Below are 22988 nucleotides of genomic sequence, written 5' to 3' on the forward strand. Positions count from 1 at the left end.
TGGCGACTTATTGGAATCCATATAAACTTTACACCATTTGTTGTCCCATAATTGTCTGTTTTACATGAAGAGATTTTATGGAAAACATTCACTTCATGAATAACTTCTGATCATAAAAAGCTTAACTTTGAATACAATTAAACAAATTCAAGAATTGAATTAAGGTGGTTGTTTGCTTTATTATATTGGTCTATATTATAAAATCCCAATGCATACATTTGAAATGTTTGGTTGTAATATGGCAAAATGTGAAAAATATTCAAGGGGTGTATGAATGCATTTCAACATTAATCTGAACATTATGAGTTTAACAGTTTAGAAAAGTGTTATAAAACTTTACTGTCAAGGAGAAAATGTGACAAAACTAGGATATTTCAGGACACTCCTTTAGGACGTTGACACAAAAAAGAAAGAAATGTGAAGTCTGACTATATTGGTCACAAATGGAAAATGGCTATCAATACTGAAACTGTTAAGGCAAAGATGAACTTGCAACCAAAGCAAGGACACAAAAATAAATAAAAACGGCTTATATGGGTTTTTAAACAACGGTGCACTGACTGCAGCAGCCTGGCTGGTATGTAAGCATGTAGGGAGTCCTCAGTGATTTCTCAAGGTCTTTCGCCCAAAATCAATATATTACTTTTGTCCTTCACAGCTCCCTTTCATGGTGTATCTTTCATAACTAAAATAAACTGCTTTAGAGCAACATTTCTAAAGCAAGCAATCCACTCATTTGATTTTTTTTTGTTATTAAATTATATGTTAATCCTACAGGTACTTTCTTTCGAAAGTTAACCAATTAAAACTGTATATAAATATTTTTTCTTTACTGCCAAAGGCTCTAAGGATTGACTTTAATTTAATTTGCTGAGCTTTCTGTGTTAACTCTTGCTAACACTGTTAACAAGGCTCACTCTAATGAAATTTAAGTAGTAGCATAAATCTAATTCAAATCGAGATGCACCAAACCGCTGAGGTTTCCAGTACATAAGCTTTTTAAAAATATTAAATCCTGTTTGTGGGATTTTGTAATTACAGAGTTAGTATTTTTACCCAAGGCATAGATCTAATTTAAGTTATTTCACAACCTAAAATTTTAAATTGGCAACAGAAGCTCAGGATACATTGCAGAGTCTTTGCTTCGATGATTAAGATCAATATTCCAATAAAAAATTAGCTGCATTGATAAAAGTGAAGTTCCTCTTATTTTCAAACCTTAACTCCATTTATCAGGGCAAAAGTCACAAACTCTTATCTGATTTTCACTGAACTCAGTGTAGTGCACTATAGAAACCTAACATGTTTGTTAGGTTTGAAAATGATCATTGATCACAACCAATCAAAGAAAAAATGGGCTTTTCCAGTTTCTGAGCAGTTGATTGGCCTGAAACCTGAACTGTCAATTTTGACAAAATATCAGATTCAATTCCAACCATACAGTAATTAAAGGATAACTTCATTATCACTTGTATCAGAGATTTGGCACCAGCACAATTTGCAACATGACTCAAAAACCATACTCAGGGTCACACAGCTTGGGTCACCTGCCTTTAATGTACTGCATATTATGGTCCAAAACAGAAACCCTGACAAAGAAAAACAGCTCTTTCTTGAAATCAAACAATACAAATTGGTCATTCATATCCATTTTTAAGAGTAAAATTTCCTGAAAGCTTGAAATGAAGCCTTAGAATAAAGTATGGTGATATTTGTGGCTTTCAGGGGATTAATGAAGTGTCCAATAATCCCCTATGTGCTTATTTATAAGCAGTTACATTAATACAATGGTAATTTCCTCCATAAAATGCTATCTTTAAAGATAAAGGCTTTCTCGCTGAGGAAAACTAACATTTATTCCTTGCTGATCTGGAAAAATGACTCCCATTATAAACCTCGCAGTGATGGAGTTTCAATCAGGCTCAGGCCTTTGTTTAGCTGGCTTCATGAGTTATTCTAATTACCTGGCTATCTCACCATTAGAGTAAAAATAGGCAGATTGAACAGATTGTAGGAGGGTGGGAAAACTAATACAGCCTGATGGCTAATTGAATTACACACCAAGTGGTCCACTGCATGCAATCATTGTACATTTACCCTGAAAAGATGTGCCTGGTGACATTATTGTAGATAAGATGATAAATGCTAGAGAAAGGATAAGCATATCAAAAAAATTATACCTTGCATTCCCTGCAAGTCCTGGAAAGAAAGCGTTGACCCTCTGAAAACGTCTGTCCCATGTAGGTACACTTAGCTGCAGATGATAGAAAATTATTAGATTAAAATGCTGTTGTTTTCTTCAAAATAAATAAAGTAGCTGCAAGAAATAAAAACCTTTTGGCTAACCAAGTACAAGCAATAAAGGGAAAGAAAGTTTCAAGTGTAAAGGTCTGCATTTTTAAATGTAGCTGCAACATTTTTTTTTTCCTTGCTGATGAGCTTAAGTGGAGGCGAAACGAAACAGCACATTAGGAACACAATAGATGAAGGTCTTATAGCATATCCCTCTGGTGATAAATCAGAAATAGTAAGTGAGCCACATGATGCGAAGTCCTGCTTTCCTCCTCTCCAGGGTGCTGGACCACAGCATGCTCTGTCACAGCTCAGGAGCACAGCTTCCTCGTTCTTCTGTGCCAGAGCTCTGATGTTCGCAGAGGAGGAAGAGGAGGAAGGAGGAGTGAGCGGAGGGACAGAGGGAGGCGAAGGAGGGCTGAAATTATTCAGGCGCTCTATTCTTCAGGGATTTCTTTCTTTTTTTATGCAGTGTATTAAGAAAGGCACAGCTGTCTGTGTGTCTGGGAGTCCATGCTAGAAATCTGTGTGCTTAAACCTTTGAAATATTGCTTATATATCAGCGTGTATTGAAGACAGCTGTGATCTTTGCTTCATGCTGATAGAACAACACTAGTTATGCTAGTTGTTCATCTAATTGAAACTACTTTAAAAATATACATTAGTGTGTCTAATTTCTCCATGCATTTGGCCTTTAAACCGCAAAATCCACTAATTAGAAATAACACAATGACCTCATGCCTAATTGTGCGTGGTCCCAGTAGAGGAATGGGTTACGGTCGTCATGGTAGATGTGCTGTACTACCAGTGTTAGCTGCAGATTGTTTTAGGCTTGTGAGTGGTGATGTGGATCAGACCTGTTTGTACAACACAGACACTCAATTCAGTTGAGATCTTGGGGAATTTGGAGGTCAAGTCAACACCTCCAGCTTGTTTTGCTTCTCAAAACATTCCTGAACCATGTTTGCCTTGTGACAGGGTGAATAATTCTGCTCAAAGAAGCTAAAAGAACCTTGATTGTTCTGCTCTGTACTACTGTGTCAAGGGATCAACAACTTGATCAGTTTTGATTGATCAAGTTGTCGAGTCATCTTTATGCGGTTCTTGACAAACTTGCTAAAATTCTTCCACTTATCCATTTTTCCTGCCATGATGAGTTTTTTGACATCACCTGTTTAGTCATAATGTTATGCCTCAGAATAGAATAGAATAGATTAGAATAGAATACAGTCATTATCATCATAACAATGAAACATTCTACAAATAAATTTGTGTGAAATTCAATAGATAAAAATGTCCAACTTAAAAACATACGATAAAAAATTACTTTTATTGCACTTTGAAAAAAGTTAACTTAAAACTGTACTAGATTTTCTTTAAAAAACTTTAAAATAGACCATGTCAAATTGAACACAGCATTCAGAATGGTGATGACAGGTAAAAACTGTCTCTCTGTTAGTTCTAGTCTTTATAGATCTTCATAGATTTGGGGGAAATAAAGAAGAAGAAACAGAATAGTGATCCAATAGTTTAACAAATCTGATATATTGACTATGAAATATACACATTTAGTTTAAAGTACTAACAAGCAGCAACCTTTATACTTTAAGATAAAGAGCAGCACCAAAGCCACTGTGCTACTGATAAGATATTTTTTTTCTGAACTGGATTTCTAAACTACAAATTGAAACTGTGATAAGAATAACTTTGAAACACACAAATTCAAGAAAGCCCTTAAGAAATGTTATTGTGACTTTTTGTCAGGTCTAATTAACAAACCAGTGAAGTGCTACAATCTGACGCTCTGCTAAAATACCCAACAATTATTACTGGTTTATTTAGGTAAACAAATTCTGGTGCTTTTAATTACAGCCCAATGTTCATTTCAGGGGGTCACAGTCTGCGATTCGTTTGTAGATGCTGTGAAAGCAGTATCCATCTGCACACTGTGAAACATTATTTTGCAAAGTAACTACATAGATCTGCGATGGATATGCCTATATCTGACTTTCTGCATGCGGTGTATGTGCTAATACTTACGTCGGCACGTTTTACAGCAAGTCCCATCAACATGTACAGGCAGCATGTCATCTGAGCAATTTGCTGGAGGACAGAAGATCCTGCGACACTCCACCACACCGTTCTTTTGGATCATTAAGAAAAAAAAAACAATTACAATTTTTGTTTCCGAATTAGTTAAATTAATCTGCTGTGTCTAGGGGGTCTTGACAAAGACACGTTTAGATGACTAAACCAACAACTTTTATTGTTCCCATTATATTATTTTATGTGACCTGCATCCCAACCAATCATACAGCTGCATGTTTACTCTGCCAATTAAAAATGTACCGCTTATTCATTCATTGCATTCATGAAAATGCAATGAATTTACAATTACATTCACTGTAGTAGAAAGACTGTGTTGGTTGTTGCAGTTTCCTGTCTCTCTTAACTCAAACTACACACAAGTAAATGGAACCACAATTAAATATGAGCTAAATCATCAAGTCTTATCAAAACACAGAAATAAACCTGTTAACATTAACTTAGTGACGGAATAAAGAGCGAGTTTACTAAGTTGAATCAAAACATGTCAGGAATACTAGTTGGGATAAAATATACATTGCTGTCAAATTAAGTAACATACAACATTTTTATATGACAACTTTAATATAATGTTGGACTAAAACTTGTTATTTGCATAAATTGGCTATGAATCAAAAAAATTCTGGTCTGGATGTTCTTGGATGTTTCTTTTAGATTCTCCACAGATTTGCAGTTGGATTCAAGATCACATAACAGCTTTAAATAGAAACTTTGCATTTTTAAAGACACATGTCCTCTCCCAGCAACCTTTTGTCATTCAAAACTCCATGTTACATATATTTTATTTTTAACTATGTGGTAATTTGCTTTGCTAGTGCTGCTCAGAAACCTTCCATTAATGCATGATCTGACATGAACTGAAAAAAAAAAACACTCCATCAAAAATAACACCATCTCCTTTGCATTTATTCACAGAAAACATCCCTCGGTCTTTTTTTCAAACATTGCTTTCAGAACCAGCTTAGGCAAAAATGTAATCTCAACATTTCTTTTTTGGATGCGATTGAAAAAGTTGGTATTAGACACAAAATGTCAGAGTTGCACTTATAATGCCTAAGGCAAGTCTAAAACATATTTGTATAGAGTTATATTGAGCAAGTAGCACACTCGCAGTAGTTCCACTGCCTCTGCTGCAGCTATCAGTGCTACTGAAGCCTGTTCTATACCTCCTGATTACTGCTGATGTGTGGGGTTTTTTCGATTTCACCCCTCATCTTATATTCTTTGCCTGCATTCTGAAGTGTCTGGTATTTTTTGAGGCTATCATTTGCTTGGTGGAGGGAACCAGGGGTGCCTGATAGAAACATTTTTGTTTAAAACTGACAAAGTTCTGCTTTTCACACTTATTATCAACTTATTCTTATTCAGCTGACTGGGAACCACAGTACGTTCTGTGAATAAAGCAACTCTTGTTAATGATGTGTTAAATGCTTTCATGCAAAGAGTCTTCCAGTTTGATCTATAGCCTCCACTGTTTTAAACTAAAACCCATCAGATTTCAGAATAAAAGAAACCACATTAATCACTGAGACTGCACCGTTCTTGAGTAGCCTGTTGATGTGAGGTAGTTATTCAAACCCTTAAGGACTGCATTAATTTCTGAGCCTGATATCTCTCTCTGCAAGCGCCTCTTCATTTCATGAGTCATCAGAAATGATTCTCCTAGGACGCAGCGGTTATCAGTTAATGGCATGTCCAGGGGAGGAAACCAGACTGACTAAACTCTTTACTGTGCTTGATGTGCTTTGATGCAGCAACTCTAAATCCTCAGGACCAAGAATGCCTTGATTAAACACACTGCAAGTCTAGCCCCTATGTTTGAATGCAGACAGCCAGGTAAGGAAGCCTATTAGAGAATGTTTGCTGTGTTAGAAGGTTGGCACAGAGTGAGAAGATTGGAAAAAAAAAAAATGCTAAGAAAACTTGGGGTTGCAATGACTTGCAATCTATTGTTGTGATCTGCCATCAGTATGTGACATTGCATTGAAACAGCTCCAGTTGTCATGCTGTCATATATATGGTTATTTTTTATTCACTTTCTGCTGGTGGCTTTGCATTGCTCTGAAATCCTGTAAAGGCTTTGAAAAATGATGTGCTGCTAAGATAAAAAAGAAGGATTGTGGATCAAACTCCTGAACATTACCTGCAGCAATCTTTGCTGACAATAACTGGAGTTTTCACTAGAGACGCACCAATCACGCGTTTCCACGGCAATAATGATTTCTGGTTTTCTATGGCATGTTTTTCTTTTCTTTTTCTTTTTAGCCAACTGTAAATTTTCAACAATTACCTTAATACAGGAAGACATCAACCATGGTGGAGATGTTTTAGTGACGATCCAGATTTATGACGTTTTAACTCGTGCCTGACAAGAACTGACCGAGGGGCAGTATTATGTAACACTGACTTTCTTTAAGCTTTACATCATGTTATTCTCTCATCAAAAACATACCTAGAGTGTTGCTTTGATTCTTTCATGCATATCCGAGAAATCCTTTAATCTCCATGGCAACCATTCAGCTGTGCAAAACGCCTGGTTGAACCTAGCTCTTCCTCGGAGCTGCAGCTTCCAAGCTTCCACCTTACATAGCAATCCTCCCCTGTCACTGCCCCACTCTGCTCCTTCAGACTAGCCAGCAACAATTAGCAAACACCTGGTGGAACTCAACATCTGCTTAGCTCGTTATACAAGCTATTTCTTATTGCAATGTTCGTAAAAATGTTATTAAAGAGTTAATAGAGAAGCGATGTAGTGAAGGCAGAGCTTTTAAAGAGAGGGATCATATTTCAAGTCAAATTTCTTTTAAGTCATATTTGATACGTATAGCATTATTACATCAACTGAAGGTAACGGTTACTTGACTGTGCTATAAAATGGCATTATGTGCTTGGAAAATACACAATACTGCCCCTTTGAAGCATACTGCAGTTTTTACTGTTTATTGGACAATATATAGTAATGAACAGTTTTCTTGGCTTTCTGACAGGGTAATACTTACCTTACAAGCACAGTTCCTGCAGTTTTCAGGCTCCACCCACAGCTCTTTGTCCCGGTACACCAGGTTGTTGGCGCTGCAGGTCCTCTCGCAGTGACACCCCTCCAGTTGGGTCAGTCTAGACTCTGCATAGTTCAGCTGCACACACAATCAAAAAAGCCATTTTAAAATCTGAAAACAATAGTTGCTCGTCACCCGTCTCCCCCGCCCGTTCCTCATCTTCTGGTCAAGTTTTACGGAGAGCTTCTCCACCAAGAGTCACTCTTTTAAAGGGCAAATAAAATAAAAGGGGATCATCATTCAGCTCCAGCTCCTCACCTCAGGCAATGATCTGCTGAGATATGACAGAGAGGAATGACAGCTCCCACTCTGCCCTTCTCCTCCTATTTGTGCACCTTCATCAATTTATTTTTCTTCAATTTATTTCATACTAGCTCTCCACTATTGTCTCTCAGCAAACTAACTCAGAAATGTGGCAAAGCAGCACCTCTTGGACGGGGGCTGAAGGTGAGCTGAGCTTTAAAGCCACAGTTAAAAATGTATCCACATTTCAGCCAACATTATGTAGCCACAAACATGTTAGCATAGCTGCTTGACGTTTAAAGAAAACATTAGGAGCTACATTTGTCAGCAATGATTAATTCTGTGAATAAGGAATGTGTCAATTATTTTCTAATCAAACAGCAAATTAACTTGAATAATGTGATAACTGCTACACTGTCTGACACAATTAGCTTTTGCAGTGATATTAATTATAGTTAACAGATGAGGTAGATGTAACGCTAAGTAGGAATACGAGTTAAAATACGACATTTAAAGTGTTAATTTTTACTCGTTTCTTACATAAACTCCAAATCTTTTAAATGAATAACACCTTTCTATTATTAACAGGTAATAAATAATAAACTGTTGCAAAAAGAAAAAAAAAGTGATACCTACACCATCAACTAAAAAACAAATCTGTTCTAATAAGTTCCTCAAACTTCCTCGGTTACTTCATTAAAGTTTTCACGCAGATGCTCATCAACTTAGGAAAATGTTGAAAACCAATCATAAAGGATGAAGGCTATATTAATCAACTGATTAGGAGAATCTTCAAATGGAAGAAAAAATCTTTTGTCACCATCTCTGCATGTGATTGACCAACAGAGGTCATTGTAAGTTACTTCACAAAATGAAGGAAGGGAATGTTTAACCCAAAATGGCACAAGACAAAAACACGACACAGATTATGTTAAATTTGGAGGTCAAATGAATATAAAGTAAAGAGTATATATTGTAACTAAAAGTACTTTGTGTGTGAAACTGGGTGAATGAGGCTCTAGTGTGAAGTGCTTCATATTGTTAATATGATTAGAAAAGCACTAGAAAAAGTCTCCATTTCCAACTCCAACATCCTGTATAAACATTTTATACAGGATATTAAACTGTGTCAGTTCAGATATCAGGATATCTGAACTGGCACAAAACTTTATATTTAGATTTTTCTGATTTGTATATTTTTATACAAATGAAACCTGATTTTGTGATTAACACTTACTACATTAAGTGTTTACTCATTAAACACTTCATGCATTTAAATACACGCACTTGCATGGTTTATGGTCCCAGACTGGCTGGTCAGAGTATATCAAAGTTTTCAACAGCAGCAAAAGACCACATCGCGGTTCACTCAGCTAAAAACAAGAAAACAGAGGCTACAATTTGAGCAATCTTTTACAATTTAGACATTCGTAGACTGGAAAAATGTCTGATCTGATCAGTTTCAACTTCAACTGCAACATATAGATGATTCAGTCAGAGTTAGTCATAAACAGATTAAAATCAAACATTCTGTCTTGTATCAGTGATTCAGGCTGATGGTGTTTTTTTGTGCCTGTAGTAACACATGATTATTGCTTAAATGCTACAATCAGCATGCATTCTGTTGTTGGCCATGTCTTCCCTTTATGACAACAGTGTGCCAACCTCTTCTGGCTATTTGCAGCAGAAAAACGCACCATGTGACAAAGATGAAACAATCTCACACTGTCTTCCACAGTCACCAGAACTCAATCTAACAGAGCACCTTTACAATATGGAGGAAAGAGCAGAAACTTTCAGCTGGTAGCTTTTTATTTATTTTTTTACATGTTCATAAAAGAAAAAAGCTGGTGCACATAACAGATACACAGAAAGGTGATGTACCATTATTTACCTGAGGCAGTTCATCTTTCTATGCAGATATGCAGAAGTTCAACAGAAAAATTGGCACGCCTGTTGTTGAACTGAAGAATTGCTGAACTAGAATCAAGTTAACATTTTGGACCTTTATACATCTTTGTGTGGGTTTGAAAGGAGTTCCTCTGAGGTGAGCTGTGAAGAGCTTTAAATCTTCTCCGTAAACGGAATGTGGGAAATGATTTCGGCTTTTGTAAAGCAGACTTTATGATGTGGTTTAGGTCATTTCTAACCAGAAATGCAGCGCATAGTAAAAGGTTTAGAAGCACAAGTAGTATATAAATAACTGCCTATGTGGAAGGTGAGGCGATTTTTAAAGTCCCATTGATATTACCAGGCAGGTCCATCTCAGAAATTATAGGTTCACTCGAGAGAAACTGGTTACACCCCCACCCCTCTCCTCGGCGACTCGGTCAGGCCTCAGCTTCAAAAGTGGAGGAGTTGGTGCGATGGAAGCTTCTAAGGAAAAATGAAAAACACTAGATGTCACTGAGGCATTTTGCGCTGTTTAAAGGGGTCCCTGGTGAAGAGCTGTGAGTGGTGGAGACGCGTCTCAACAGACCTCTAAACAAAACGTTTGAAATGCAGTTTCAAAGGCTTGGGGTCTGCCTCGAGGCACCGCTGAGGAATACCTCTCCTGTACAACCTGAGCATCAAATGGCACCATGATGCAGCACAAAGGACTCAGGGGCTAATAGGCATGTAGCTTCTATTGTCAATACACAAGGCAAGAAGACATGAAAGAATAAAACATTTTACTTTTTAAAATATCTTTATAAGGGAAGACAAGTGGAAAAATGCTAGAGAAGAAATACTTATTGTATTCATTTATTTATTTTGTAATTTTTGCTCCTAAAATTCGAGGAGCCACTGAGATCTGCAGCAATTAGATGCATTTTATTTAAAACCAAGATAATTAATGATGCCGTATGTTAGATTGTCCAACAAATAATTTCAAAAATAATAATTTTGCATCATTTATTTTAATTCTGAGAATACTTCAAAGTGTTGGTGAAAATAATCACTTTAATCTTTGCAGAAACACTTTGATTATCAAATTTGGACATCCATTACTTGTAGAGCAAACATATTTTCACTTTTCTCAAATTTGAAGTAGCATATTTTGATTTAATGTGCAATAGATTTATAAATGTATGTGTAATCTATCTTTCTTCAAAGATAGATTAACATTTAAACTACATAAACTACAGTTTATGTAGTTTATCTGATTATCTTCCTCCTTGTTCCAAGTAGTCCAGACATTACAGTTCATCATTATGTCAATGGCAAATTTATTTATATAGCACTTTAATAACCTCTCTCTTCCAAACTTTTTTGCAGTTAAATTATGGCTAAAATATTTAAAAATATGTATAAATATTTATAAAATCTAATTCAATAGCCTGCATATTTAAAAAAAAAAGAAAGAACACGTTATGAATAGTATTAAATATTGAGCTAAAAACCATATCTGTGTTTCAGTTATATGTAATGTCATAATCAATATGTAACTCAGAATAAAGGATCCAGTCAGTTCATCATGTCCTCAGATTACGCTGTTGCAAAACTTCAGCAAACCTTGTTTAAAGTTTCAGCTCCAGCTCAGTGTATCTTGTAAAACTGTTAAAAAAAATAAAGTAAATCTTGATGCTTGTCGAAAAGTAGATGGACTCAGCACTGCACCCAGTTTGAGTAGATTATCAAACTGGGTGCCCAGTGTTGAACACAAAGAGCATCGCAGGAATCTAATGCTTTTAAGAGTCTCTGTGCTAATTAAATTGGTGGGGGTTTAAATCGGAAAGCTTAATAGGAAATAACCAGGGAATTGTTTTCATGACAAGTAAAAGCTCTGTGATTTCCGTACACGATTTGCTCCTTCCAATAAAAGACAGAAGTGTAATACATGTAAATTCTACCATGATTATCCACACACAGAGGGGCTTAGTGTCATCTCACCTCACCTTGACACTCGGCTTCACAAACTAAGGTGCCAGCAATTATTCGCTGCATGCTCCATCCTTCAATTTTCCACTGCATAGGCAGAGAGCCATTTACAGCAGGAGATGACTACATCCTCCCCGCTGTGGCTTATATGTGAAGTGAGGTCAGGTGGCAAAAGGTCGAGCTGTGCTCATGCGAAGGAGGAGGCACTAACACAGCAGTAGGGTAATGGTCACCATCTCATCCTTATTTACACCCAGAATGTTCCAGATCTCACTCACCCACTGGGACGTCCTTGCCTCATCCACTTCTACCTGGTATCACACACACACACACACACACACACACACACAGCTCATAACACACTCATGTTGATGGCTCATGAAGACGTTTAGCCATTGAAATGGATCACTTTTTCCCTTATGGCTTTCCATAGCACATTCCCTGTTAGTCTCCTGTTGAGTTGACGCAGTCACCATTTTCTGAAAACTCTCTAAACCTTGTTTGTACCTTGTGTGTACAACTCAGACCAATCTAAGAAAGAAAGGCAAGAAAATGTTTTCAGACTTTATAATCCACATTCAGCTTTCATAGCCGTCGCCGTCATCGGCTCTAGATTGTGACAGTCATCATCCCAACACAGGATAAAGAGTTTTAGATCTGACAGATTCTTTGTCCATTTCACTGTTTTGTCACTTGAAGGTTTCTTGCCTTGTTTTTGTACTCCGTCAGTTAAACTTATTGAAACTTCATGTATTGACAGAGTACAATATTTAAAAATGTATGTACAAAGAACATCACATTGCTTTACAAAACAATATTCAAAACAGATTTGTAAAATGAGAAAGCAAATTAAAGTTAAGAGGAAGAGAGATTTAAAAAAAAAAGTTAAATCAAAATAGTGATGATGGAAAGATGCATTTCAATTGAACTAGTCAGTTTAGCAAACAATCAGAATCTCTTCCTGCATTTAGAACGAATTAGAAAATCATCATGATGAATTCATGAGGCATTGAATAAACTGATGTGTTTTTGTGTATTTTAAATGTGTCTCTTATGAGTTGAATAGATATCTTTTATGTGAATGGGGCAGATATAAGGATATACTTCTTTCTGCTCCTTTTCATTCATGATTTTTTTTAGTTGTATATGAACAATTCATATTTATTATGAAGTGGATGAAATAAAAAAATGAATTAAAATTAATTTATTGGTTTCAATCAACATTTTCTTTTGCTACCTGATTTGCCGCTGACAATCTCCTTATCACACAACTGTGAAACTTTTTTTATTACTGATATTCACACATAAATTCAACGACCAGGCACCTAGATAAGGTGCTGACATATCCACAATGTTATGAAAATAGGTCTTTTAAAATAAGTGAAGTTGAGCAATAGTTTTGTCACACTTATACATTTCTGGTGAAATGTACCAGTATTACATTTCACCAAAAAGATTTTTCAAGTTCCAACTTCAGAGCCTTGAAAACGTATCCATACCTCACAAAATTATCCACATTCTGCAACAGCAAAACTTCAATATTGAATGCTGGTTGTTTGTATTTATGCCCCTTTACTTGTATATTGCTACAGCATATAGGAACACAACACAACAAGCTGCCTTTACAATTTACTTAATTAGAAAGCCAACCTATTCTGTGAAGGCCTTACATGTTTATTAGAAATATTAATCAGTAAACATCATGAAAACCAAGGAACACACCAGACAGGTCAAAGTTCCATCCATTTACCGCAAACCTACAAAGACATGTTGATGACAAACCAGGCGAGGAGAGTCTGGTCTCCCATCCAACTGAACATTTTACATTTAAAAGAATAATGTCCTTCAGCAAAGCCAGCAACAAATTTCAAAACTGAATTTCAAATCAAGATATGCTTTCATCTTCTGTCGTTTTTCACGTTCAGTGTTTTTCTTTTCGCCTGCAATTTTTAGTGAATCGGTTTGGTGGTGGATATTTGGTAGATGTCTCTCAGTTTATGGGAGGTTGTTCCAACTCATTACCTTCAGGGTCATCTTGGCGAGGAGCTCCTGCAGGTCCATGATGCCTTGCACCAGGCTCAGGAAATCGCTGCAGGTGGGACAGGCTCGATGGGCAAACAGGGCGAATCAAAAAGAGAAGAAAAAAAAGAGCAACAGAAAAAGCTTCAGACTTAATAAAAATAATTATTTGATTCTGTCTGTGGTGGCCACAGTAAAAAAAAATGAACCTTGAAATGTTTTTGTGCTAAAACGTCTATGTTATGCTAGTGGTGGGTGTTTGTATCAATATTGAAGCACCAGCGTCTGATTGCCTTATTGATCAGCGACAAAAAGTAACAAAACAGTGACCCTGGATCTTAATCTGTTTGACAGGAAACAAATTCAGAAACAAAGGAAGAAAAAAGCAGGAAACCAAATGAAAAACCAAACTGCTGGAGAAAAAAAACATGTCATTCCTGTCTGAAGTACTGTAGTGAAAACAACACGCACAAAGGATCATTTTTCACACCCTTCTTGGTTTTGACAATGCTGCTCAGATACTTACTGCGATTAAGATTTGGACACTGTGTGATGTAGCCATTTGGAGCAAAGATCAGCTTCACATCCTGAATAACTCCCTGAAAATACAATCATAAAGAGGGATCATTAATTCGGCTAGCCTGAAGCGAGATTAAAGTATATGCTGTTTAAAACTTCTTACATTCTAACATACCTAGAAAACCTGAAAAAAAAGTACAATTTATAGTTTTAAGGTTACAGTCTAATGCGCTGAGTCGGTCCAACTGAAATATATCCATTCAGAGTAAAATCCACCAAATGTAAAACCATTTACAGCGTTACAGTCAGACAGATGCAGGTTTCTGAATATCTCCAATCCATAAGATGCTGCAGTGCAGCAAATAAAGTTCTGCTTGTTTTTTTTGTTTGTTTTGTTTTAGTATGTAGGAATCAAACAGACCTGCCTAATCTAAAAATTCAGCCTGGTGCAGAATTTTCAGAACATGTTTTCTCCTCTACAGGTTCTTCACTTACATTAGTGTCTGTTGTACAGTAAAGCAGAAATCTAACAGAGTTACTGACAGTCAGAGTAAATTGAATTCTGAATTTCAGGATTTCCTCAAGCAGTTCATTCAAAAATGTTTTCTATAGCTTCTAAAAGTTCTTGAAATGGACAAAAGAGGACAATATGTAGACTGTGGAGAAACAAACTTGGTTTCATCTCAACACTGTAGAGATTTTGTTGAGATTTTGTTCATTTTTTCTGACGTTGCAGTGAATTTGGGGTTACAGAAAGGAACACCTTTAAACCTTATTACATTTCATCACATTGCAGCAACAAACATTATTGTGTTATATTGAAGTAGCGCATGACAGAGGAATGGAAAAAATACACATTGTTAAACAAAAGAATTAACAAAAACAGAGTTTAATTTAGCTTTACCCTATTGTAAACAAAATGCTTTAACAGCCTGCCAATCACTCTGAAAGACAAGTCCTCTTCAGAAACTCGTGACGGGTAAAAAGAAGTGTAATGATGACCAGAAGTAAGAGTTTCAGACAACAGCAGCTTTTTTCTGTGGAAAACGATGGAAATGAAACACCAGGGTGCCCACACACTTCGAAATCCAATATCATTTCACTTCTCCTTCAAAGTAGCTGCTGATAACATGCTGGAGGGACATTAAAATTCACCACCTGAAGCACAATCTGCATCATCATGTCTGCATTATGCGTGTGTGAGATCCTATTTACAGTACAGTTCCCTGTCCTGGATGCCTTTCTTCACACAGGCACATACAGAGAGGCAGCCTCGAGGTGAACAGGCTCACAGCACAGACTAACAACAAGCACACAAGAACGTACCTCGTCTCTCTCACTCACACACACGCACACACACACACACACAGGCAATGTGAGCAGCAGATGGCGAGGACGAGATTGGCAGTGTCGATCAGAATGGAAATGAAGGTATAGATCGCAGAAGTCTGTTCCGCCGGTGTAATATAGGAGCCCTGACCACACATTTCTTTGAATGATCAGACGAGTATTTGAACTGAATACAAAAATACTTCCTTCCCTCTTACAAGCTCAATATCTCTCTCGCACAGACCCAGCAGTAGTCAAAGAGCAGTACTTCTTGGAAATGATATGCATGCCCCCATACAGTTTTACTTTATAAATAAAAAAGAAAAAAAAAGAAAATGTAGCTTCAAATTTTATGGTTCTAAAAACAGACTGAATTTGAGCTGATCCATATCTTGGGCATTTGGGCCAAACCATCACTATTCATGAGGAGATTGTACAGTGGTGGCCTAATATCACAGACCTATAATGTTATTCCCTGTCAAAGCATACCTGAAGTGTTGTTTTAATGTGTTCATGCATGTTTGAGAAATCCTTTGATCTCATTGGCAACCATTCAGTCGTACAAATCCCCTGGTGAGACCCAGCGCCTCCTTCGAGATGCAACTCAGTTTCCAAGATTCTGCATTACAGAGCCCTCCTCCCCCTAATCCACTCCTTCAGACTAGCCAGCTGCCATTAGCAAACACCTGGTCAAAGTGTGCATCTGCTGAGCACATTGTAGGGATTGAAGGCAACGTTTTGGAAAGAGCAGGAGTTTTTAAAGAGACAGACGCCCAATTTCAAGGTGTTAAATTACGCAGTCACATTTTTTAAGTGATATTTTATACACATCTATATTTTTTTTACCAATTGAAGGCAACAGTAACTTGATTGTGTTGTAAAATGATACTATGTCACTAGAAAATGCATAATGCTGCCCCTTTAAGACATTTGGTTCAAGTTATATGAATTATATCATCCAGGGAGGCACAGCTGCAAGAAATATGCAGAGAGAATCCAAACAACCAACCTACAGCAGAGCCTTTCACCGATTTGTATCTTGAAAATTCGGGTCTTTCCAATCTCGCCTCCATCCCTACCAAAACAAGCTCAATTTCACAGACATTACTCTTGCATAGAAACACTGTATGATGAAATATTCATTAAAAAAATATGAAGAGGTATTAGAAGATTATTTTTGTTTTTGTCACTCAAGACATCACACATTGGTTGGCATCTTAGGGAATTTTCCAAAGGGCTCATAACCCAAATTATTGAAACACTGGCAACTCACCCATCATTTTATCTAAAATAAAAGAAAACAAACAAAAAACTGGCAGTAGTGAAGATGACGTCTCCAGGCTTCTGACCTAATAAATACTGACACTCTAAAGTCCTAAGAAGAGTAACTTTAGGAGAGTTAGGCTGTGTAAGAAAACAACTTTGTTTGGCTGAAGTTCTGCACATTGCAAACATTTCTTTAATAACTCTGGAAGAGGGTCCTATGCACCATCACTGGTTGTCATTGTAGCATGCATAGAAAAACAGAAACCACAGTTTGGAAGACACATCACACATGTAGCAGCAACACATGGACCCTGTTTAAGCAAAACAAAAGCCAGAGTGCACAGCAGGCTGGCTCACAATCCAGCCACGGTCATCCTTCACACTCTTATGCAGAGGAAAATTTAGTTCTTGGGACATTCATGCCCATTTTGTGTTGGAAAGAAAAGTTGCATTTGCTTATTTAGAGGATTCACTGAATTTAGAAAATGCAATTTCCTTAGAAATTGGAGGTTTGCTAAGGCGTTCACATTAAGTAGAAGCCAAAATTAGCATTTCTAAAGAATAGAAGTTTTACGCTGCTTATCTGATGAGGTAAACTCCTTCGAAGTTTAAAAGTAAGTGGTCAGTTCATTCCTGCTTTGATTCAAAAGTTGGAGAGAAAAGTTGGGGAGCTGAAGTAAACAAAGAAATTTTAATTAATTCAGTCACATTTTGAGATCAGATTTTTAAAAAGAGGAAAAACATTTGGGAGAACAAATGATTAAAATCTGGGTCCAATACGGTACAGGACGCTAAAAAAGAATGCAATATTGTGTATACTTGTGATATCTGTCACTCATTTCAGAAAGCAAAACTTATAAATATCAGATTCATTACAAACAGAATTTAATATTTCAAGTTTTTATTTCTTCTAATTTGATGATGCTGCTCCCTCAGGAATGAATCTGCTGTTGTCGTTGTTGAAAGACAACATATTTGCGGAACATTTCTTATAAAATACTCTTGCAACTGCAATCATGCAGGGGAAAGTGTTTTTAATTAAACTCATTCATGTTCCTACTTCAAGCAACCGCTTTGATGGATTTCTGTGACAATTTGCATAATAAGAAGTCTGAAGTCTCGTGGGATATACATTGCACCAAAGAGAAAACAATTAAAATAGCTGACTAGTGTTCAAGAGTGAAGTGACATTAAGCAAAACACGCAAAAAGCCGTCAATTTACTAAATCTGAATGTAAAGCAATGAAAATATCAAGTTATAACGGAAAACTTTAAAAGGTTCAGAGTCTTTCACTTGGTCAATTAACCCTTAACACAGAGTATGTTTCAACAATTATATGTCTGCAAGGACAAATATGAGAAGAAATATAACATCAAACCATGTTTTCCATCACATGATGTTCACAAGCAAAAACCCTTTTCAAAATGAACACAATTATTTTCTTTTGTTTTGCAAAAGCAATCTGTTTATAGTTTTTCCTAGAAGTTACAATCTGCCTTGCAAAAACAACCGAAATCTTCAGTGTATTTTGTTGTGATGAACCAACACAAGGCAGAAAATATTTGTCAATGGAAGGAAAATTTATACAAGATTTGCAAATTAATTTTTACAGATATCTAAAAAGTGTGATGTGCATTTTTAGCCAGCTCTTTTCACTCCGACACTCTGAAATAAAATTCAGTGCAACCATTTACCTTCAGAAATTGACGATAAAATCAATATATTCTGTGTGTGACGCAGTCAGGAGCCCCTTTGCTTTGAGTTCTGAGTTCAAATGCAAACCCAAAGAGAATTTAGAGAGACTGGGGTCAGTTTCTGTAAATTGCCCTTAGACGTGCATGTGTGTGTGTGTGGCTGTTTGTCCAGTGGGTCTCTAATAGACTGATGAGTGCGATGCCCCCTTCCTCTCCCAATGACTGCTGGAGATAGGCGCCAGCCCCCCTACAACACTGCACAGATAAACAGCTGTAGACAGTGGATGGATGTTATCATTCGTCACTGGTTTTATACTGTTCTGTGTTGGTCACACACAAAAGGCTCAGGGAGTACAAATACTGTTTTGCAAGGCACAGTTGATCCAAATTGTTGAGGCACCAATGAAACTTAACTGATGTAAGAGAATGGATTTCGTCTTTCAGAGTTCAACATTTTTAACATCACTTCTTCATGGCTCAAACCACGGAGTTTGTTGTATGATGCTAGTGATGAAAAGATTAAATTCAACTAATCTGAGCAAGTCTGCAAAGGAGAATGCACACCGCACAAAAACATTTAGCTGATCTCTCTATCATTGTCCATATAAGAATAATTATCATCCAGTGGTGCATGAAGCGGAGCATTTCACCAGAGAGCTGGCTTCAAACAAGCATGCTGCGTCCCTGAGGAGCAGCATGCTAGGCACAATGGATTTTAGATAAAGATAATTTATTACAGTTGCTCCCTCAAATGGAGAGTCTCCCAGGAGAGAGAGGAAAAAGGAGCATCTTCAGCCTCTGCCAAGGCTCAGGATGTTTTATTTAAAGGCCTAGTTAGCTCATCTTATCATTATCCCACTCAAGTCCTGAATAGGATGGACTGCACCTGCTGCTTTATTTCAACTCCTATCAGCTGTGTTACATTCATAGCTCTTGGCTATTTTTCTCTTCCCTTCACCTCTTGCTTCTCAGCGGTCGCTAAGCCTTACACATTCCTCCTCATCTTTAACAGGTTAAACTGAAGTGTAATTTGCCACAGTGTGGAGAGAATAGTAAAGAGGTGCATACCTGATATCTTAGCAAGTACCTCCACACCTCCAATGTTTGTGGTTTCCTCAGAAAGTCTGATAAAATGTCCGACTTGATTCAACAAGCTGGATGTTTTCTACTTTTGCCATGTTCTTTTTCTTATTAAAAAAAAACAACTTGCCTTTCTCCGTGCTTTCAAGTTTCCACTTGACTATTTTAATACTCTCAATGAGGACAAAAGAGAACACCTTGCAAAAACATCTTCTAACATGTAAAAACAAAACAAGTAAAACAGGAAGATGGAGAGCATTTTAAATCAGATGTCAAGCTGAGGGGAAAAAGTCCTACCAAAACTACTGTTGGTATTCTGAGACTCTCCTACAAAACATTTATATTCAAGTTCAAAACTGTGCATTAAGCACAATGAAAACCTAACCAGTATGAATATAAACAGACATTTGGCACACCTGGTATAAAGGTGTGCAAGAAGATTTAAAATAATTTCATTCTCAAAGTAGTTTCTGCTTAAAAGGAGCCAGTTGATCAAGATGCCTCCTCTGGACGTTTTCCAGGCGTTTCCCACTGGGAAGATACTGTCTGAAATAAGAAATGCCTTGGGAACTGGGATGAAATGGAGTGGCACCGGACTGCTTCCCAGTGACATCCTCCAGTTGTCTGGGGTTCCCTCCTGGAGCTGCTGCCCCTGTGACCCGAGCTCCTGAAGCAAAACAGTGAAAGGTTTCTGCTTTTTCTTATTCCTGATGCTTGCTGCAAACCAATCCCCCCTTGGGATATGAATAAAACCTCAATTGAAATGAAGGATGGATTTTTTTATAGGCTTCTTAGGGACAAACTTAATCAACTTGTGCCTCAGGTTTTCAATAAAAAATATATATATTCACAAAGACCAGCTGGAACATACCAAAGCACAGCCTTCAGTGAACAAAAGCAACTTAACCAAAGAAGACCTTGATAGGGTAGCCATCTTTAATAAAATAAAACATCTTTTTTTAAAGAGAAAAAAAAATAAATGTGTTTCCATTAAATGAGAAACAGTGAAAATCATGAACAATGATTCATCTCATTCTCATGAGATAAATCATGCCACATCATCATTCTCCAACTACTTCCTGTTGTTTTCTTTGTGGTTTATGCCAGTAGCAACATCTGGTTGTTGATCATGTGACTTGTCTGATGCAAAAAGAAGTCCTATTACAGTTTTGTGAAATAAATCAATTTCGATGCGGCTGGAAAAAAAAAACAAAAAAAAAAAAACACCTCATCCTACTGCTATTTTTTTTTAAAATCATTTAAATTGGTTTGTTTCCATTAGGCAAATTTATTTCAAAATGTCAAACTGCACAATAGAAATGCAGCTATTTACAATTAGGAAAAGAATTGAATCTGAAGTATGCATCAAAATCAACACCATAAATTTAGAGCATGTTACATAGCAGAGGCATGTAAAAAGAATTTGAAGGAAATAAACCTGCTGCTGTTTGTAAAGCTTGAATGTACAAAATTATGTTCTAAAAACAGCACAAAAAGCTATTTGCTTTGCAAATCAGAACGGTGTGCTGGAATTCTCACTTCCCTTCTCTGCCACACTGAAGAATGACCCGAGTGGTTTTCCAGAGATGTATATCGATACTTTCAAAACAAGCTGCAGCTCGAAATGGCCCTTCTGATACACTAAACAGCAGCACCTTGATTTAGTGTGTTACCAGGGCAGCTGTCAGCCGAGATACAATGATACTAGAACGAACCTGAGGGGAAAATTTCCTCATTCTCTGTCACTTCACACGGGGCTCCGCTCTTCCACACCATCTGTCAACGTACCTGACATCACATTGAACTGCTGCGTGCACATGTACACCGGCACATGCTTGAGATGACTGAAGGCAAGGAAGTGGCTGATTGAAATGTTACATTTAAGACTGGTATGTTGCTGTTTTCTCAGTTTTGGTGAAACAGCAGACAAAAAAAAAAAAAAAATCAAAAGGGGAGAGCTGGAAGATGGGCAGTGCTCCAGTGCGGCAACAATGGTTTTAAAGCATGGGGAGGAGAAATAATTTTCACCGCAGTGGGGCTTTGCAGTTAATCAATATGTTACAAAAGAAAAATAGAAAGCCCACTGATTGCATGGCAGGTGGGAGGGAGAGCTATGAATATCAAGACTGTGTGCATGTCCTGGTTCGGCTCTCCCATGTCCCCTGCCAGCTGTGAGTGCATGCAGAAGCCTGAGAAAATGAGTAACAATTAGAAACTGACAACATTGTGATGGCCTTGGGAATAAGCATTTCAAAGCTCACGCTGAGCTTTGTGCGGTTTCTCCGAGCCCCCGGCACTTCTGTTTCAGAATCTTATTCCTGCATTTCTTCCACACACACATACTCACACCCTTTTGCAAATTTGTTCAATTACACCAGGCGTTATTGAATGTGAAGCAAGTTCAGTTACAAGCAGAATGTAGTGTGTGCGTGCAGCATCGGGGGAGGAAGCTTACCTTGAACAAGCCGTGCTTGTGGCTGTGTTGGCCTAGCCACACTCCACTGCCTAAGGTAAGCTCCATCTGAGGAGGGTCTATCACCCGCTCATAAATCCTGCCAACAACAAACCAGAGAAAAGGCTATGTTAATGACATAGGCTCAAACACAATTTTGTCTTTGCTTGATCTTGTTCTGACAGGAACACTGATTCAGTGCAGCTGAGCACCAAGATGAATCCAACAGAATATGCCTACGTCTGCTCCTTCTACTCTCTTCTCTCTCCAAGCATGGCAGCCAGTCTCACCTCTCAGCTCCAACACCTATTATTATTATTATTATTATTATTATTAGGTCCTGAGTATATGGTGGATTAACTGCCCAACTCCCGACGCAAACAGGCTGTATTACATTAAACATTGCACCAATGTTTTCTGCACTAAGATGAGTTTAATATTGAGGTTTGTCCTTCAGTTTCTTCCAACTCTGAGCCCATACACGCCTTATATTGGAAGGTTATTTTTGCTTTTGTTTTCTTTTTAACCATAAAATCCATGTATACAGTTTCTAATGTGTTTGTAACAAAGATGTGTGTGATTTCACAGAAATAATATTAACTTTTTTAAGTATTCAGGAAACAAAATAAATTATTAATTGATGAAAGGACAGAAAAAGTGAGATTTTTGAGAGAATTTAAATGCATTTAAAGAGAAAAAAAACATTTCAATGCATGTGACCATATTTAATCACAACTCGAGTAAAATGAATACCTAAGTAATCAAAAGATCATCAGTGCTGATGGCACCTTAAGTGAACAATTTCTCCTAATATATTAAGAAATTCAAAACTGATAAAGTCGAAGAAACATCCAAACAAACAGCTAGAAAGTTCAGGGCTGAATCTCCCATCCTACAGCCAACCAACTGTAAGACAGAGTTTCTTTGAAAGAACTATGACTAATCTTTCCCGAGGCCCTTTCTATTAATTTTCAAATCACTTTGTCTCATTATTGTATCCATCGCCATTTAATTATTCACACTTTGTCTCTTCACATTCTGCTCTGCTCTGTGTGTGGCAGATTGATTGA

The 22988-nt window shown here is 37.2% G+C and overlaps 1 protein-coding gene across 1 annotated transcript in view; it reads right to left on the reverse strand.

The window, feature by feature from the left end:
- The window catches only part of LOC106933741 (protein kinase C-binding protein NELL1-like), a 234328-nt gene that overhangs the window by 137839 nt on the left and 73501 nt on the right, over positions 1-22988 (reverse strand). Inside the window, exons 5-10 of the mRNA XM_088004458.1 lie at positions 21922-22018; positions 14104-14176; positions 13581-13663; positions 7398-7532; positions 4333-4435; positions 2181-2254 (exon numbers count right to left, since the gene is read on the reverse strand). Coding sequence (XP_087860584.1) covers positions 2181-2254; positions 4333-4435; positions 7398-7532; positions 13581-13663; positions 14104-14176; positions 21922-22018 — 565 coding nt within the window. The remainder of the gene's footprint in view (positions 1-2180; positions 2255-4332; positions 4436-7397; positions 7533-13580; positions 13664-14103; positions 14177-21921; positions 22019-22988) is intronic.

Source organism: Poecilia mexicana, unplaced genomic scaffold (genome assembly GCF_051168715.1).
Source record: "Poecilia mexicana isolate PSO_F unplaced genomic scaffold, ASM5116871v1 scaffold_3, whole genome shotgun sequence".
Taxonomy (NCBI): Eukaryota; Metazoa; Chordata; class Actinopteri; order Cyprinodontiformes; family Poeciliidae; genus Poecilia; species Poecilia mexicana.